Below are 13,286 nucleotides of genomic sequence, written 5' to 3' on the forward strand. Positions count from 1 at the left end.
TTTCTCATAAGTTTGAGGTGCTCGTTTTCTCTCAGGATGCTCATGATGAAGAAGGATAAGCTTTCCTAATATTAGCACCAAGCCAGGATGCTTGGACATCTCGACATCATTGCCAGGCACAAAAGACAAACTACGGACAATATTTGACACACAAATGCAGCGCTTCGACAAAGAGTCCTGCCAATGGGCTATGTTGCACAAAGGAGTCTCATCTCGACTTCTTGGTTCATCCTCCAAAAGTTTAAAATTTATGTGACTTTTGGCTTGATGAATTCCAAAAGGAAATTTTGTGCTGTCTGCCTGTGAGGAGGGGCTGGTAGAGTCTTCAGGCAGTGCTCCAGGTCGAGCTGACAGTACATCATCAATGGTTGCAATTATTCTTTTTTCGGTTTGCTCATCAAAGTCGCCCAGCTTTTCCTCCTGTAGTTCTTTCCTCTTTTTGTTTGGGGAGTTTAAGGAAGGGGGCACTCTCCTGCAGAATGGAATATCCATTTTGCTTTCAAAATGAGTTTGGATGTGTTCTGTTGTGTCACCCCCACCAAGTCGCCAGTGTAGCAGCCCACTATCGAACTCCTGTACACGCCCGAGTCTGTCAGACCTGTCAATGACATACAAGCTATTCTTCTTTACGATCTTTATTGGAAGCTTGTCATATTTACTGGCTTGTTTTGGCTTCTCAATTGGATTTTCACAAACAGATGTGGTCAAAAGTGCCATTTTTTGATCGTCATCAAGCGGTTCATTTTCCTCTTCTTTATTCTCCTCCTTCTCCTCTTCCTCCTCCTCCTCCTCGTCCTCATCCTCCACTTCTCCAAAATAAAGGTCTTCATATTCATCTGTCAAAGGTAGACTGTCGTCTGCTTTTACTGGGTCGTGATAGAGTGTATTTTGACTTGGGTCTCCAACTTCACATTCTTTCAGAATTCCAAAAATGTCTATCAGACATTTTCTAAAATATTCCACCAACAGTTCAAGGAATCCAGATAGCTGTAAGAGAAAACGAAATAGGAGGGTGAGTGACTAACCATGTAAATGTTCTATGTAAATAACTACTTCCAAAATGCAAGGACACAAGTAGGAGCAGCTTAACAGTAAGAAAGCTTTACAGATATATATTTCTTAAAAAACAGTACTACAGACTGAAGGAAAAAAAAACATTAATATGATGTTTTGATACGGTGCGAGATAAATAGAAAGCGGTCATCCTGGCAAGAAGAGAACATCTGAAAGTGAAACAAGAGTATTCCTAAAACAGCAATTAGTCGATAAGGATTGGCTGGCAGGTGTCATGGCTGGTAATGGCCTACCATCCAGTTATGTGCCCATACAATGAGAAAGCGCTTAATCCATAACTGGCAGGACTGTTACCAGTCAGGCCAGCCTGTCCGTCAAGTCAATCACCATTAACAACCAAGAGATAACGTGCATGCTATGGTGAAAATCAAACAAGAGATAAATGTATCTTATGCCCTATTTTCTTCTTTGGTGTGGCACACGGGTACATTTAATCATTTTTCATTCTTAATTACAGGAATGTAATGAAGACTAAAAATAGACTATTTTATTTTTATTTTGTTGAGCATTTGTTAGACACCTATACAACTGAATAGTTTTTCAAAGCGCAACAAGGCTAAACAGGATGGTAACAGGGGAGAAAATAATGGCAAAAAGAGTAAAATACAGTCAAGGTCGTACTAGGCCTTGTGCCATTCGGACGTGTAAGTGCAGTGAGGAGAAGTGCAGGAGATGGGGGGGGGGGGGGGGGGGTTGGGGGGCAGAGGAGTAGGCAAGTGCTGGTGGAGGGCCCGGGAGGGAAGTGCTAATGGAAGCTAAGGAGGAGAATCTCAGGCCAAGTGCTAGTGCAGGCGACTCCCAAGGGTGGGATGCAGAGCTGTCAAGCGGGGGCCCGCAAGGGCAGTGCAGTGGGGGTGGGGAGTGCTGGTATCGACTGGGAAGAAGGGCCTTGAATCCTTCTGAGGTTCATGAGGCTCAGGCCACCATTCAAAGAGGCAGTGGGGTGATTAGCAGGGAAGGGAAAGAGGTAGAGATCAGCAGAGTTTTGAGCAGTTTCCGGAACTTGAGGAAGTCCAGCTCAACTCAGAGGGACTGGGAGGCTGTTCCAAAGGGAGGCACCAACCGAGGAGAGAGACCTCCCCCCAACCCCCACTCTGGTTGGAAAAGCGTTTGACAGTCAAAGAGTTGAAGTTAGAGGAGCATGGGCCTCTAGCAGGGGAGTATTTAGGGAGGGAACATTGGTGCTAGCGTGGCCCCAAGCTCCAGAAGGCCTTGTGTGCTGCAGAGGTTCTTGGATTTGTTCCTTGCAGCCACCAGGAGCCAGTGGAGTGATTTTAGGGCTGGAGAAAAACAGACCTTGGTCTTGAGGCCAAGCATAAGTCTTGCAGCATTATTCTGGATTAGCTGGAGGGGGCGTTGGGAGGAAAGAAGGCGATTGAGAAAGAGGCTGTTGCAGTAGTCCAGCCTGGAGAGGACCAGAGCTCTGGAGACATTGAGCTTCTGGGGGAAGGTGAGGAAAGGAAGAATGCCTCCAAGGAGGTGGAGCTGGAAGTGGGACTTTTTAGTAAGTTCCATGATGTGAGAGATGAAGGAGAGAGTGGAATCGAAGATGACCCTGAGGTTTTTGACCTCACAAGATGGTAGGGGTAGAGGGCCCAAAGAGATTGCCCGAGATTAGGAGAAAAAGAGGGTGCAGGTGTCATAATCAGAAGGCTCTCCATCTTACTGGCATTAAGGTAAAGATCGTTAGCTGCACACCATGCCTGAATGGCAGACAGTCAGGGATCAGAGAGGAGGGAGCAGAGGGGAGTTTGAAGGCAATGTGTGTCATCGGCATAACACTGGAAATGAGGAGAAAAGGGGCAAGGCTATGAAAACTTATCTTTACATAATGTTTTCATCAATTACTATTAGCTTAGAATGACCAACCCTTGATGCATTTCTTAAACTGTACTAATGTATTCATGCACTAACCCGCAAATGCATCTCACAACTGTATCACCTCTGTAACTAAGTTCCCTACAAGTAACAGTACATCGATGCCCCTGGGCTGTTTGTGCGCTATACAAATGTAATAAATAAATAGATATTGAAGAGCCATGGCAATTGGATAGAGCCCTGGGGGACGCCACAGGTAGAGAGGAAGGTGGTGGAGGCGAAAGGGCCCAATTGCAACTGGGAAGGGCGGTTAGTGAGAAAAGAGGTCAGCCAATCCAGTGCCCAGTCAGTGATGCCGAGGGTGTCACAGTTGTTTGAGGATGGAATGGTTGACTGTGTCAAAAGCAGAGTAGAGATCAAGGAGAAAAAACAGCAGGATGGTTGGAATTGAGATTTGCACGCATGGTTTCACAGGTGTTCAGGAGAGCAATTTCCGTGCCTCTGGATGCCCGAAATCCAGATTGATGGTCATGAAGGCAACCAAGAAGATCAGTGCGAAGGGTCAGTTGGGGGGAGGACCAGCTACTCCAAGCGTTTACCCAGGAAACGGGTGGTGAAAATAGGGTGATAGCCAGGCAGGAGGGGTTAGCAGATCGTTTTTTTAGGAGAGGGTGCACTAGGGAGTGCTTGAGGGATAGAGGGAAAGAGCCAGTGGCGAAGGAGTAGCTACAGAAGTCTACAAGAGCCGAGGCTAGAGAGAAGATGTTGTCAATGGTTCTGGGGGAGCAGGGGAGCACCTGTTTGGAGGAGACCTTCATAGAGCAGACCACTTTAGAGACCTAATCCAGTACTATGGGCAGGAGAGAGGACAGTGAACAGGGTGGAAGGAGAGGCACCAAGCGAGGTAGGGATGGGAGTGCAGTAGAGTGAGGACAACATGTCCTGAGTTTTTGATGTGAAACGGGAGGCCAATGCAGTGCAGAGAGCCTGGGAAGCGAGGGGGGAGGTGGAGACTGCGCTGGATTGGCGAGTTCCTTGCAGATTTTGAAAAGTTTGTTTGTGTTGTTAGTGACTCTGGAGATGCAGGCTTGGATATGGGCCCGCTTCTTGGAGCAGAGAGAAGAGATATTGCTTTTGCAGTAGGCGGTAGGCCACTTTGTCAGAGGGTGAGCCCAAGGTCTGACACTTCCGGTCAGCAACTCTGCACTTGCATTTCAGTGATGCTAGATCATAATCATACCAGCTGTTCTCGGAGGCAGGTTTTAGGCAGATCCTCATGACAGGGGCAAGGATGCCATGGAGAGGTGCAGGTTAGCAGAGGGAGAATCAGAGGTGGGGGTGATTAAGGTGGAGGCGAAATCAGTGACCGACACTCGCTTCATAGGTCGGATGACGGCGAAGGAGGCTGGCAGTGCTGGGGGTGGCTCGGATAGAGGGCCAAGGGGTCCCAAGCGGGAGGAGAGAGTGCTCAGACCAAGAGAGTGGGGTGGTGACTGGGCCAGAGATGGGGATGTTCCCAGAAATGAGGGCATCCAGGGTGTGATCTGCAGAGTAGGTCGGCCGGAAGGGAGAATAGAGAGAGAGAGAGAGAGAGGGAGTCACAGAAGACACAGAACTGAAAGGTAGATGATTCAAGGGAGTCAAGGTGGATATTGAAGACACCAAGGAGGAGGAGTTTGGAATAAGAGGTTGAGCGGCAGGAGGCGCGGTCTGCCCATTCGGACAGGAAGAGAGGGAGAGAGAGAGAGAGAGAGAGATGGGGCCAGGGAGGCCTGAATATAGTGGCATGGGTGAGAGTAGGTGAGACTCCAAGCTTGCAGATGAGGCATTCAAAAGAGGAGTAGGATTGAGTAGGTATGATGTAGGCAGGGACCCACTCAGGGAAGATCAGGGCCACTCAACCTCTAGGCCTGTCAGGTCTGGGTTTGGAGAGAATTTTGTAGCCCTCAGGAAGGAGTGTGTCAAGAGCAGTGACAGAGCTTGCATTGAACCACATCTCAGTAAGAGCGAGGATGTCTAGGTGAAAGTCTTCGAGAAGGAGAGATGTCAGAGGGGTGTTTGACAGCAGAGTGAGAATTCAGAGTAGCCAAGTGAAGCTGGTTACCACTTTTGAAGGTTTTCCTAGGGGTGGGGGAGTACAGGGGTGTGGTACTCGTGTTGGTGAGAGGAGCCGAAGGAGGTGTCGCAGGAGAAGGGAGGAACGCGTGTTTGTACCATATAGTACAGTCAGAGTTCAGAGCCTCTTGATTGGCCAGCGCCCCTCCAAGGGTGTGAATGTGCCAACTGTAAAATAATGTAACCAAAATCTGAACCTCATCTATTTGACGATTTCGAAAAATGAAGTGCTCAGTGATTATTGTAAAGCAAAAGCTTTACAGTAGCACAATCACACAGGACCAATTGGTATTTACTTTAAAAATAAAATAAACACTTTTTATCTCCTCCTAGAGCTGTATATATGAAGTTAGTACTGAGTCCAAATTATGATTAGAATGTCCTTTAATTCATAAGTTCAGTTCCCAATTAAGTTTTATTCTGTTGCAAAACAAATATGAAGTGTGATAACAGATTTAGCCGGTATATATACACCTCTAGATGAAACCAATTGACCAAAGCTCAGGGATTATTAATATATTTCACATTCGAAAAAATCACAATAGAAGAGAAATAATTACACATCCGAGTTGGTATGCTATTGAGGAAACCGGGGGTAGATGTGGGTTACTAAACTAGAATGAGTGCAAAGAGCCACACTGATGACGTCTGGCCTCAAATTTCAATACCAGAGAGGACAAAAAACTACTTTGACCCCCACACCCTCATCTCCTCTCGCCACACAGAGATTTCCAACTGTTACTAAAATCATATCAAGGATCTAGAGGAGCAGACTAGAAACGGTTGATTATAACAATTCGAACCTTAGCTTGTTGCGGGGAAGGATAGGCAAGTTAGACACAACTCAGTATGAAGTAGGGGTTGCAAAGTGTTCTATATAAATTGGAAATAGTTCTAAATCTTTTGAAGGAGGTAAAGATCAGGTATGGTGTATTGGGGCACCTTGCAGCGGAAGCTTCAAGCGTGCAGTATGTGGCTTTATTGCAATGCAATTCCCTACCGCTTGCTTAAAACAAAGCAGGCCTGCTGGCTTATTGGATATGCTGGAAACAGGATTGAAGAGTGGGACGAGTTTCAACTTGAAAAGGGTTTCATTCCAAACCACGGGCACAGTCCGAAAAAGCATGCATGAAAAGTTCTAAGCCACACAATCTCTACAAAAGATGTAATGGACAGAAATACATTTCCACCCGGAAAACAAACATTAGAGGGAGGGGGTTGGTAGGAAAAAAAATCATTCCCCCTGAAATATTCCACAGAACTTTCCTAATGGGAAATATTCCGTATTTACTATAGAGTTTCATAAAATTCAAAATGCATCCTTTAAGCTGTTTTGGTACTGAATGGGGTCTCCTGCAATTCATTGACGCAAATTAGGGAATACTACCTCTCCACTACTAAAATAAACAAAATGTAGGGCGTAGGCATTGCATGTATTTCATAAAGAAATTGCATGTGCTTCATTTTATATAAAAGCATTTGCTAATTTTGAGCACAATCTGAAACAGAATTAAACAATGGGTTAAGCTTAACCTTCGCAGCAGTAGCGCAATTTCCTTCCACCTAGTTTCGGACTGGCCAGAGGCTAAACTCCATACACATTCTACTGGTTAATTCTCATACTAACCTGTCAGCAAGAACCATAATATAAAGCCTACTGCAATGGTGGGTTTGGAACAAGAAACTGCCAAAAAGAACTGCAGTAAGACTACTCACTCGTTTTACACAGCCTTCTGAACATCCATTGAACATAGCGCTGACTTTCTACTGTTCATGACCGAGCCTTGGCTCAAACAAAATATTTGAGGTACGACTTAGGCTACCGCGAACCTATTTGATGATTACTGTGGCAAACAGCACCATTTGAATGACTTTATATTGTTAACTTATCAGGGTGGTAGTAAAACATGATTGTGTGTTGCTTAGTGAAATATTGATGACAATACAGAATGACTTCATTCTCTAAAGAAAATGATTTGCAATGAGTGGCTCGTGGAGAAAAATGAATGACATTGAGCAAGAAGAGATTTATTAATGACGCAAATTGGTTACACACCATTGCAGAGTGGTTTGGCATGTCTACAAAAAAATACAGTGCAGTATGGATTTTGCACAATACCCCAATATGATTGTGATTGTAATGGTCACAGCATCTTTTACTATTATTATAATCTCAACGCGCTTGTGGTGGGTTCACTCTCGGGGGCCGCAGTGCGGGACATGCACATCGAAGTTTAGAATCCCTGCGTGTGTGCATTTTGGCCAGGTTACGGAATTAAATGGGCTGGCTGGGCTCCTGTAAGCAACCCCACAGATCATGCATGTGGTCGGGTGCGGAGGAAGGGCAGGAGAGCGAGTGCTAGAGACTAGTTGTGTGCCCAGCTGCCCTGAATTTTTGTCGTAGGTCGTCACTGTATTTGAATGGCAGAGGTGTTGAGGCATAGTCAATTAATGATCAAAGGCCTTATTTCTGTGGCGCCTGTTGAATTGTCAAGTCTGGAGTGCTTAAAAAATAGGACATAACATGCATCTATTTATCTTTTTGCGGCCCGTATGCTGCACCCTCTGAAGGCCCAGGTATGGGAGGCTGCAAAAAGAAAGGCTGCTTCTCGTACATAGGTCTGTGAGTGGCACGGCCTAGACTGGAGTCGGAAAACTGCGCGGGAGTGCAGAAAGTAAGCCGGGGAGAGAGGTGCATGCAGGGAGTGCGGAACTTGCAGCACGGAGGGGAACCGGGAGAGGTCTGTGACAAAATGCTGGCCTGGCAGAAGCAGCCTTTTTGGCCTGGAATCCACGAGGTCGGGCTTGGTTAGCGGCCTTCAGACACTGAAACACATCCTTCGAAGCAGACACTGTCCGATTATGTGAAAAAAGTCTGTCTACTTATATTTTCTTGTAGGCAACTCAATGCAGTGCGTTAAAAATGCAGACAGCTCAGGTTTTGAGAAATGGCAGTCTAGCATTGCCATCCGTTTGCTCAGCCAATAGCAGTACCCAGTCATGATGTACGTTACCTGAGAGAGGCTGAAGGTAGCAACAGTGCTGTCATCATACAGAAGAATATTAATGGTGTCCAAAGCCCATGTGCTTTCAGCCAAAAGGCCAGATTTCAGCGACATCATCACCCGCCAGGCTTCAGGCGTCACTGTGAAAAACAGAAGCAACATTTAGAGAACACACACTTGCCTCATAGCTCAATCTCGAGCAGGACATGTTTTTCTGGGCAGAGACAGAGCAAATGGATCATTAACTATTTCTGCTGCTCTTAAGTTTTTTAAAAAATGCGTCAAGTAACAGATGTGCTTTTCTTTATGCTAGTGAATACCACCTAAATATGAAAGACAAATGAGCATTTTCACTTCATTGTGTTTAATGATGTTCTAACACGAAATATACTTCAGAAAATGAAATGGTGAGCATTTGATCATGCATTAATCAAGACACAATCCGTGTATTGATTGACGATATCGGATACATGGATGCTTTCAATATCAGTTTAAAAATCTGCATGAATCGGTACTCTACTGTCATCGCTAATTAGCAAACAGGGTGTGAACCTCAGGCAATCTGAGGGCTGGCAATGTGGTCATTACCCAATCCGAAGGCCTGCATTCCAACTATCAACTCGGGGCGCACCACTTTCCTGCCACTTTCTCCCTCACCTACACCGAATGCCTTCAGCCACTACCCACTCTCCAATGGACACTTACCTTTTTAATCGGCCGCCCCTTTTCCCATCCCCCTTGCTGCTCTCCTGCACAGCCGCCAATAGAAATCGGGAAAGGACTCCATGTAGTTCCCTCCTTCACCATTTCCATTAGGGCCATCTTCGACTATAAATGACATGCATTACTTACCGTAATAGCATTTCTGATGATTGTATCTGCTTAGATTTACATGCTGTGCATTAAGTCCGACATCTAGTGGTAATCACAGAGTATTGCATCTTGTCTTTCGAGAAGCGACATGGGTATGCTTGTAACATCTTGTGCACTATCTTGTTGAGTAGGGGAGTCGGGGGTCGGGGGGTGAGGAGGGGAAGCGTAGACATTTCCCTGACCATGTTATCCAGAGACTGTTCCCCTTGGAGCGGTTCTGGGGGTAACTGGAGGCGTAGTCTGGACGTTGTGCGTTCCCCAGAGCTGTGAACAAGTCGATCTCTGGGAAGCCCCATTCTGCGAAGACGTTGGATACAACGTGCAATCGCCATTCGTACTCTGTGGGTAGTGGGAAATCTCGGCTGAGCACGTCTGCCAGAAGATTGAGTTCCCCTGGAACGTGTTGAGACAGGAGGAGCATCTTGTGTTTGAGAGCCACTGCCATATGTTCTGGGACAGTTTGGCTAGCCCTTGAGAGTGCCTGCCCTCCCGTTTGTTCAGGTAATACATGGCAGTGGTGCTGTCCATGAGGACTAGTACTGCCTTCTCTTGTAGTTGCGTTTGAAAAGCCTTCAGGGCTTTGAACACTGCTAACAATTCAACAGGTTTATGTGGTTGGATGCTACTGCTGGGGACCCAATGCTGTGCACCGTGTGATAAAGGCGGCGAGCCTCCCTCACCCCGTGAGAGAGGAGTCCGTGGCTTTTACTGCGGGGGTGGTGAAAGTTTTTCCCTGTAAGAGGTTTTCCCTCGACCACCACTGCAGAGAGAGAACGAGAGCTGCCGAGACAACCACTAGATCGTCCCACTGTCCGCTGGCCTGACGCAATTGGCTGTTGAGCAACTCTTGCATGGGGCGCAAACGTGCATGTGGACTAAGTACATGCAGGAGGCCATCATCCCTAACAGTCGCATGGCTTTGCGTACAGTGACCTCGCGATTGGCTACATAATGAGGGATCTGGAACAGCATTTTTAGAACACTCTCGTTGGAGGGGAAGATGAGGCTGTCTTCTGTCCAAATTAGCGCCCCCAGAAATTGTTTGACTTGGCTGGGGTCTAAGCTGGACTTTTTCTCGTTGATTGAGAATCCCAGACTGAAGAGTAAATCTACTGTTTTCTGGCTGTTTGATAGGCATGTTCTGTGCGAGACCCCTGTTATTAGCAAGTCGTCGAGGTAAGGATAGACTGGAATGGACTGCCTGCGCAGGTGAGCCGCTACTACCACCAGCACATTCGTAAATACCCTTGGGGCTGAGGCAATGCCAAAGGGAAGGACCTTGAATGGATAGTGTTGGTCTTCTATCAAGAACCTTCTGTGCGCTGGCAGCATTGAAATATGAAAGTATGCATCTTTCATGTCCAATGTTGCCATGTAATCCCCGTGTTAGTAGAGGGATTATTTCTTGCAATGTTGTCATTCTAAACATTTGTGGCTTGCCAAATTTGTTAATATGCCAGGGTGCAGATAGCTTATATAGGGCCTACCTTTGTGGCTTTCCCAGGCGGTAGCATCGCACAACCTTCCAATACCCCCAACAATAAACAAATAGAATACTGAAAGGCGACTTGGAGTTACAGCAACTAAAAAGGGGACCCGGCCTTGGGTCTAGATGCTCTATTTGTCACAGGTTTCCCAGGTGAATTGAATTATCCTTGTAGCTTACGGTGGGGAGACTTTATGTAGCTTACCATCATATAGGGGATAACCAGGAGCTGCCCTTTGAAATGCTGAATGTTAGGTCTTAATGTATCCAGAGTACTCCACTAAGTAGGCAATCTGCAGTTGCTTGTCTCCTCCTTTCGATCTCACAGTGGTTGAAGTTGTGTTAAAGCACTTCTATTCACAAGTAACTAACTTGTCTTACCACCAGGACAGAGGGGGACCATTGTTTAACCCACACTTCCCAAGACCAGTTGCCAAATGAGGCACTATATTCAGAAGTCTGCAATGAAAGATGATTAACAGGAGTTGACTAGTTCCTGCGCTCCTGGTTCGAAAGGATTACACAACGCAGAGTAAGTATTTTACCCCAAGCGGATTTCTATTCGCGTTAGACACAATAGCCCATGAGGGATTTGCCTTATAACATTTAACTTTTTATATGGTCACGGGTCTGACCTAGTCAATGAGGGGATAAACCTGGAGTAAGTGGCCTACCAGGGCAGCGCCAGGGTCAAAACTGGCGTGAGGGGACCTCTAGCCCTGGCTCCTCGGTAGGAGTAGAGCCGTACAAGTGCATTGATGCCCCTGACCCAAAGCCCATCAGCCTTTGTCTAAACCAGGTCTCTTTCTTTGATTCATCAGGTGGTTTCCCAGAATCATGCAGTCCATAGCAGCATGATGTATCAACCTAACACAAAGACTACAGTGCTAAGCATGCGCCAGACTCAAACCTGGGATGGATTGTGGTTCCCAAGAGGCAGCGCAACAAAACTGGGACTACACGTACCACAATGCAACTGGGTCCAACAGAGCAGTACGACCGATAAAAGGTTGCTCCAGTGAAAATTGACTATGCTTCCCCATTCAGGAGACAACGAGAAACCCAACACCCACTGTATGGCCCACAGAATCAATACAGGGCACCAGTGGGGCAGGAGAACTGGAACCACTGGGGATATGTACAGTAGTCAGGGAGATTCGGAAACACTCCCAAAAACACATTTGGACACTGACTTACTTAATCCAGGAAGAGAGAACCAACTATGCAAGAGATTGTATGGCAAGCTGAAAAGAGTAGAAACGGGGCAGGGTTAAAGAACCATTCAAAGATTTTCTGGGGAAATTACAGCCCTCAAGGTGAGGAGTTGGGATTAGTTTAGCAAGAGATTGGGCCAAAGAGGCAGCTGATTCAGGTAGCCAATGGGAGCAGAGAGAACCTTCTAGGCAGGAGGGGGAGGGCTATAGAAAGCCAGCAGAGTTAGTCTGCAGTATAAGTGTTCTGGTGAGGTTAGGGGAGTTGAAAGGAGGAGATTGAAGTTAAAGTGTTGGGATTGAGAGAGTGGTAACAATTTTGGCTGTTTGCTGGTGGGTGCGAGAGAAAAGTAGGACTTGAGTTGGGGGTGGGAGTGGAGATTGTAAGATGGAAAAGGGGCCAGAGGAGTTTAGTGTGTGTTCCACTACATCCCTAGTGCTGATACAGTGAGCTGAGCAGTTTACCATATGGCTAGAGAGGGACAGTAGTAGAGACAGGAGGAGGACGATATGTGATAAAGTCAGGAGACACAGTGTAGAAAGGCAGAGAGAGGATTATGAAGGTGAAGAGTGGAAACAGACGTAGTGAAAGGAGAGGCGCTAAAGTTTGAAAGACGGCCAGTCAGACAAAAAGCACGCTAGGGCAATCAAACTGCCCTGTTTAGGTGAGATAGCTAGGCCAAAATGAGAGAGAGATTAGACAGCAGTGGTACGCACCATGGCTATAGTAAAGCAATCTTGGATGAAGTCTTTGTGGAGTAGGGATCCAGTGCTAGGGAAGTCGGAGCCCTCTTCAAAATCAAGGTGAGTGTTACAAGTATTTCCTCTATGATCAGTAAAATATCATTTTCTTTTTTTGTACATATTTGGCATAAATCAAGCTCAAAAAAGGCGGGAACGCCTCATGAGCCTGCGCCACAACCACCACTGTCGTCGACGGGAGTTCGGTCGTCGACGGATTCATTACCATCAGCGCAGATTATTGCTACAGTCGCTTCGTCGATTCAGACGACGATTGAAAAGTTGGCATCATCGACAGTGGACCCTCCAGAGGGCTGGCAACCGGCTGTGTACGATCCGATCTTGTCAGAGGCCCTATTACAACAGGAAGCAGCCTTCTCGATATCATCTATGGAAGACGACCGTGAACAGGTGGCTGGTCCACCACATCTTGGATTGCAGGGTGTTAATTCGTTGACGGTCTCGAGTGGGCGAAGTATCCCAGTTACATCGTCTTTACTGAATCCCCAGTCGGTGTTGTCCTTGGAAGTGTTGTTCACATTACAGACTATCGAGCCGGTTGGACGTGAAGTTGCCTCACATTGGTACACCTGAAGTGGCACCGACTACGCCGGCCGCCGACAAACCTGGTCCGGCCCCGCAGTCATCGGCCAGAGTGCCAGCCTCCCGTCCAGTTAGTGAGGATCCTCCACGCTCACAGCCTGAGGAAGGAGAGTTACCAGATTCTGAGTCAGACCAGGGACACAGAGTCTTTTTCGGACATATCGTCCCCTTCACGAGATCCAACATGGGAATCAGAGGCAGAGGTGGAAGCTCCAAGAAGTCCGACGCAACCATCACCGCTGGATGACATCAGCTCCTTCCACGCAATGATGGGCAAGGCATGTATTGAGTTTGGCTTGTCCCCGGAGGAGGAAAAGAAGGAGTGCTTCTTGTTCAACCATATGGGGAAGAGGAGGAAGT

The 13,286-nt window shown here is 46.8% G+C and overlaps 1 protein-coding gene across 4 annotated transcripts in view; it reads right to left on the reverse strand.

Moving 5' to 3' along the window:
* The window catches only part of ARID1B (AT-rich interaction domain 1B), a 1,170,625-nt gene that overhangs the window by 2,086 nt on the left and 1,155,253 nt on the right, over window positions 1-13,286 (reverse strand). For all 4 annotated transcript variants that reach the window (XM_069607734.1, XM_069607732.1, XM_069607733.1 and 1 more), the window contains 2 exons: window positions 8,022-8,152; window positions 1-987 (listed from right to left, as the gene is read on the reverse strand). The exon at window positions 1-987 is cut by the window's left edge and continues 2,086 nt beyond it. In XM_069607734.1, the coding sequence (XP_069463835.1) occupies window positions 1-987; window positions 8,022-8,152 (1,118 nt within the window). The remainder of the gene's footprint in view (window positions 988-8,021; window positions 8,153-13,286) is intronic.

Source organism: Ambystoma mexicanum, chromosome 4q, assembly GCF_040938575.1.
Source record: "Ambystoma mexicanum isolate Mex_15411 chromosome 4q, UKY_AmexF1_1, whole genome shotgun sequence".
In the NCBI taxonomy this organism is placed as follows: domain Eukaryota; kingdom Metazoa; phylum Chordata; class Amphibia; order Caudata; family Ambystomatidae; genus Ambystoma; species Ambystoma mexicanum.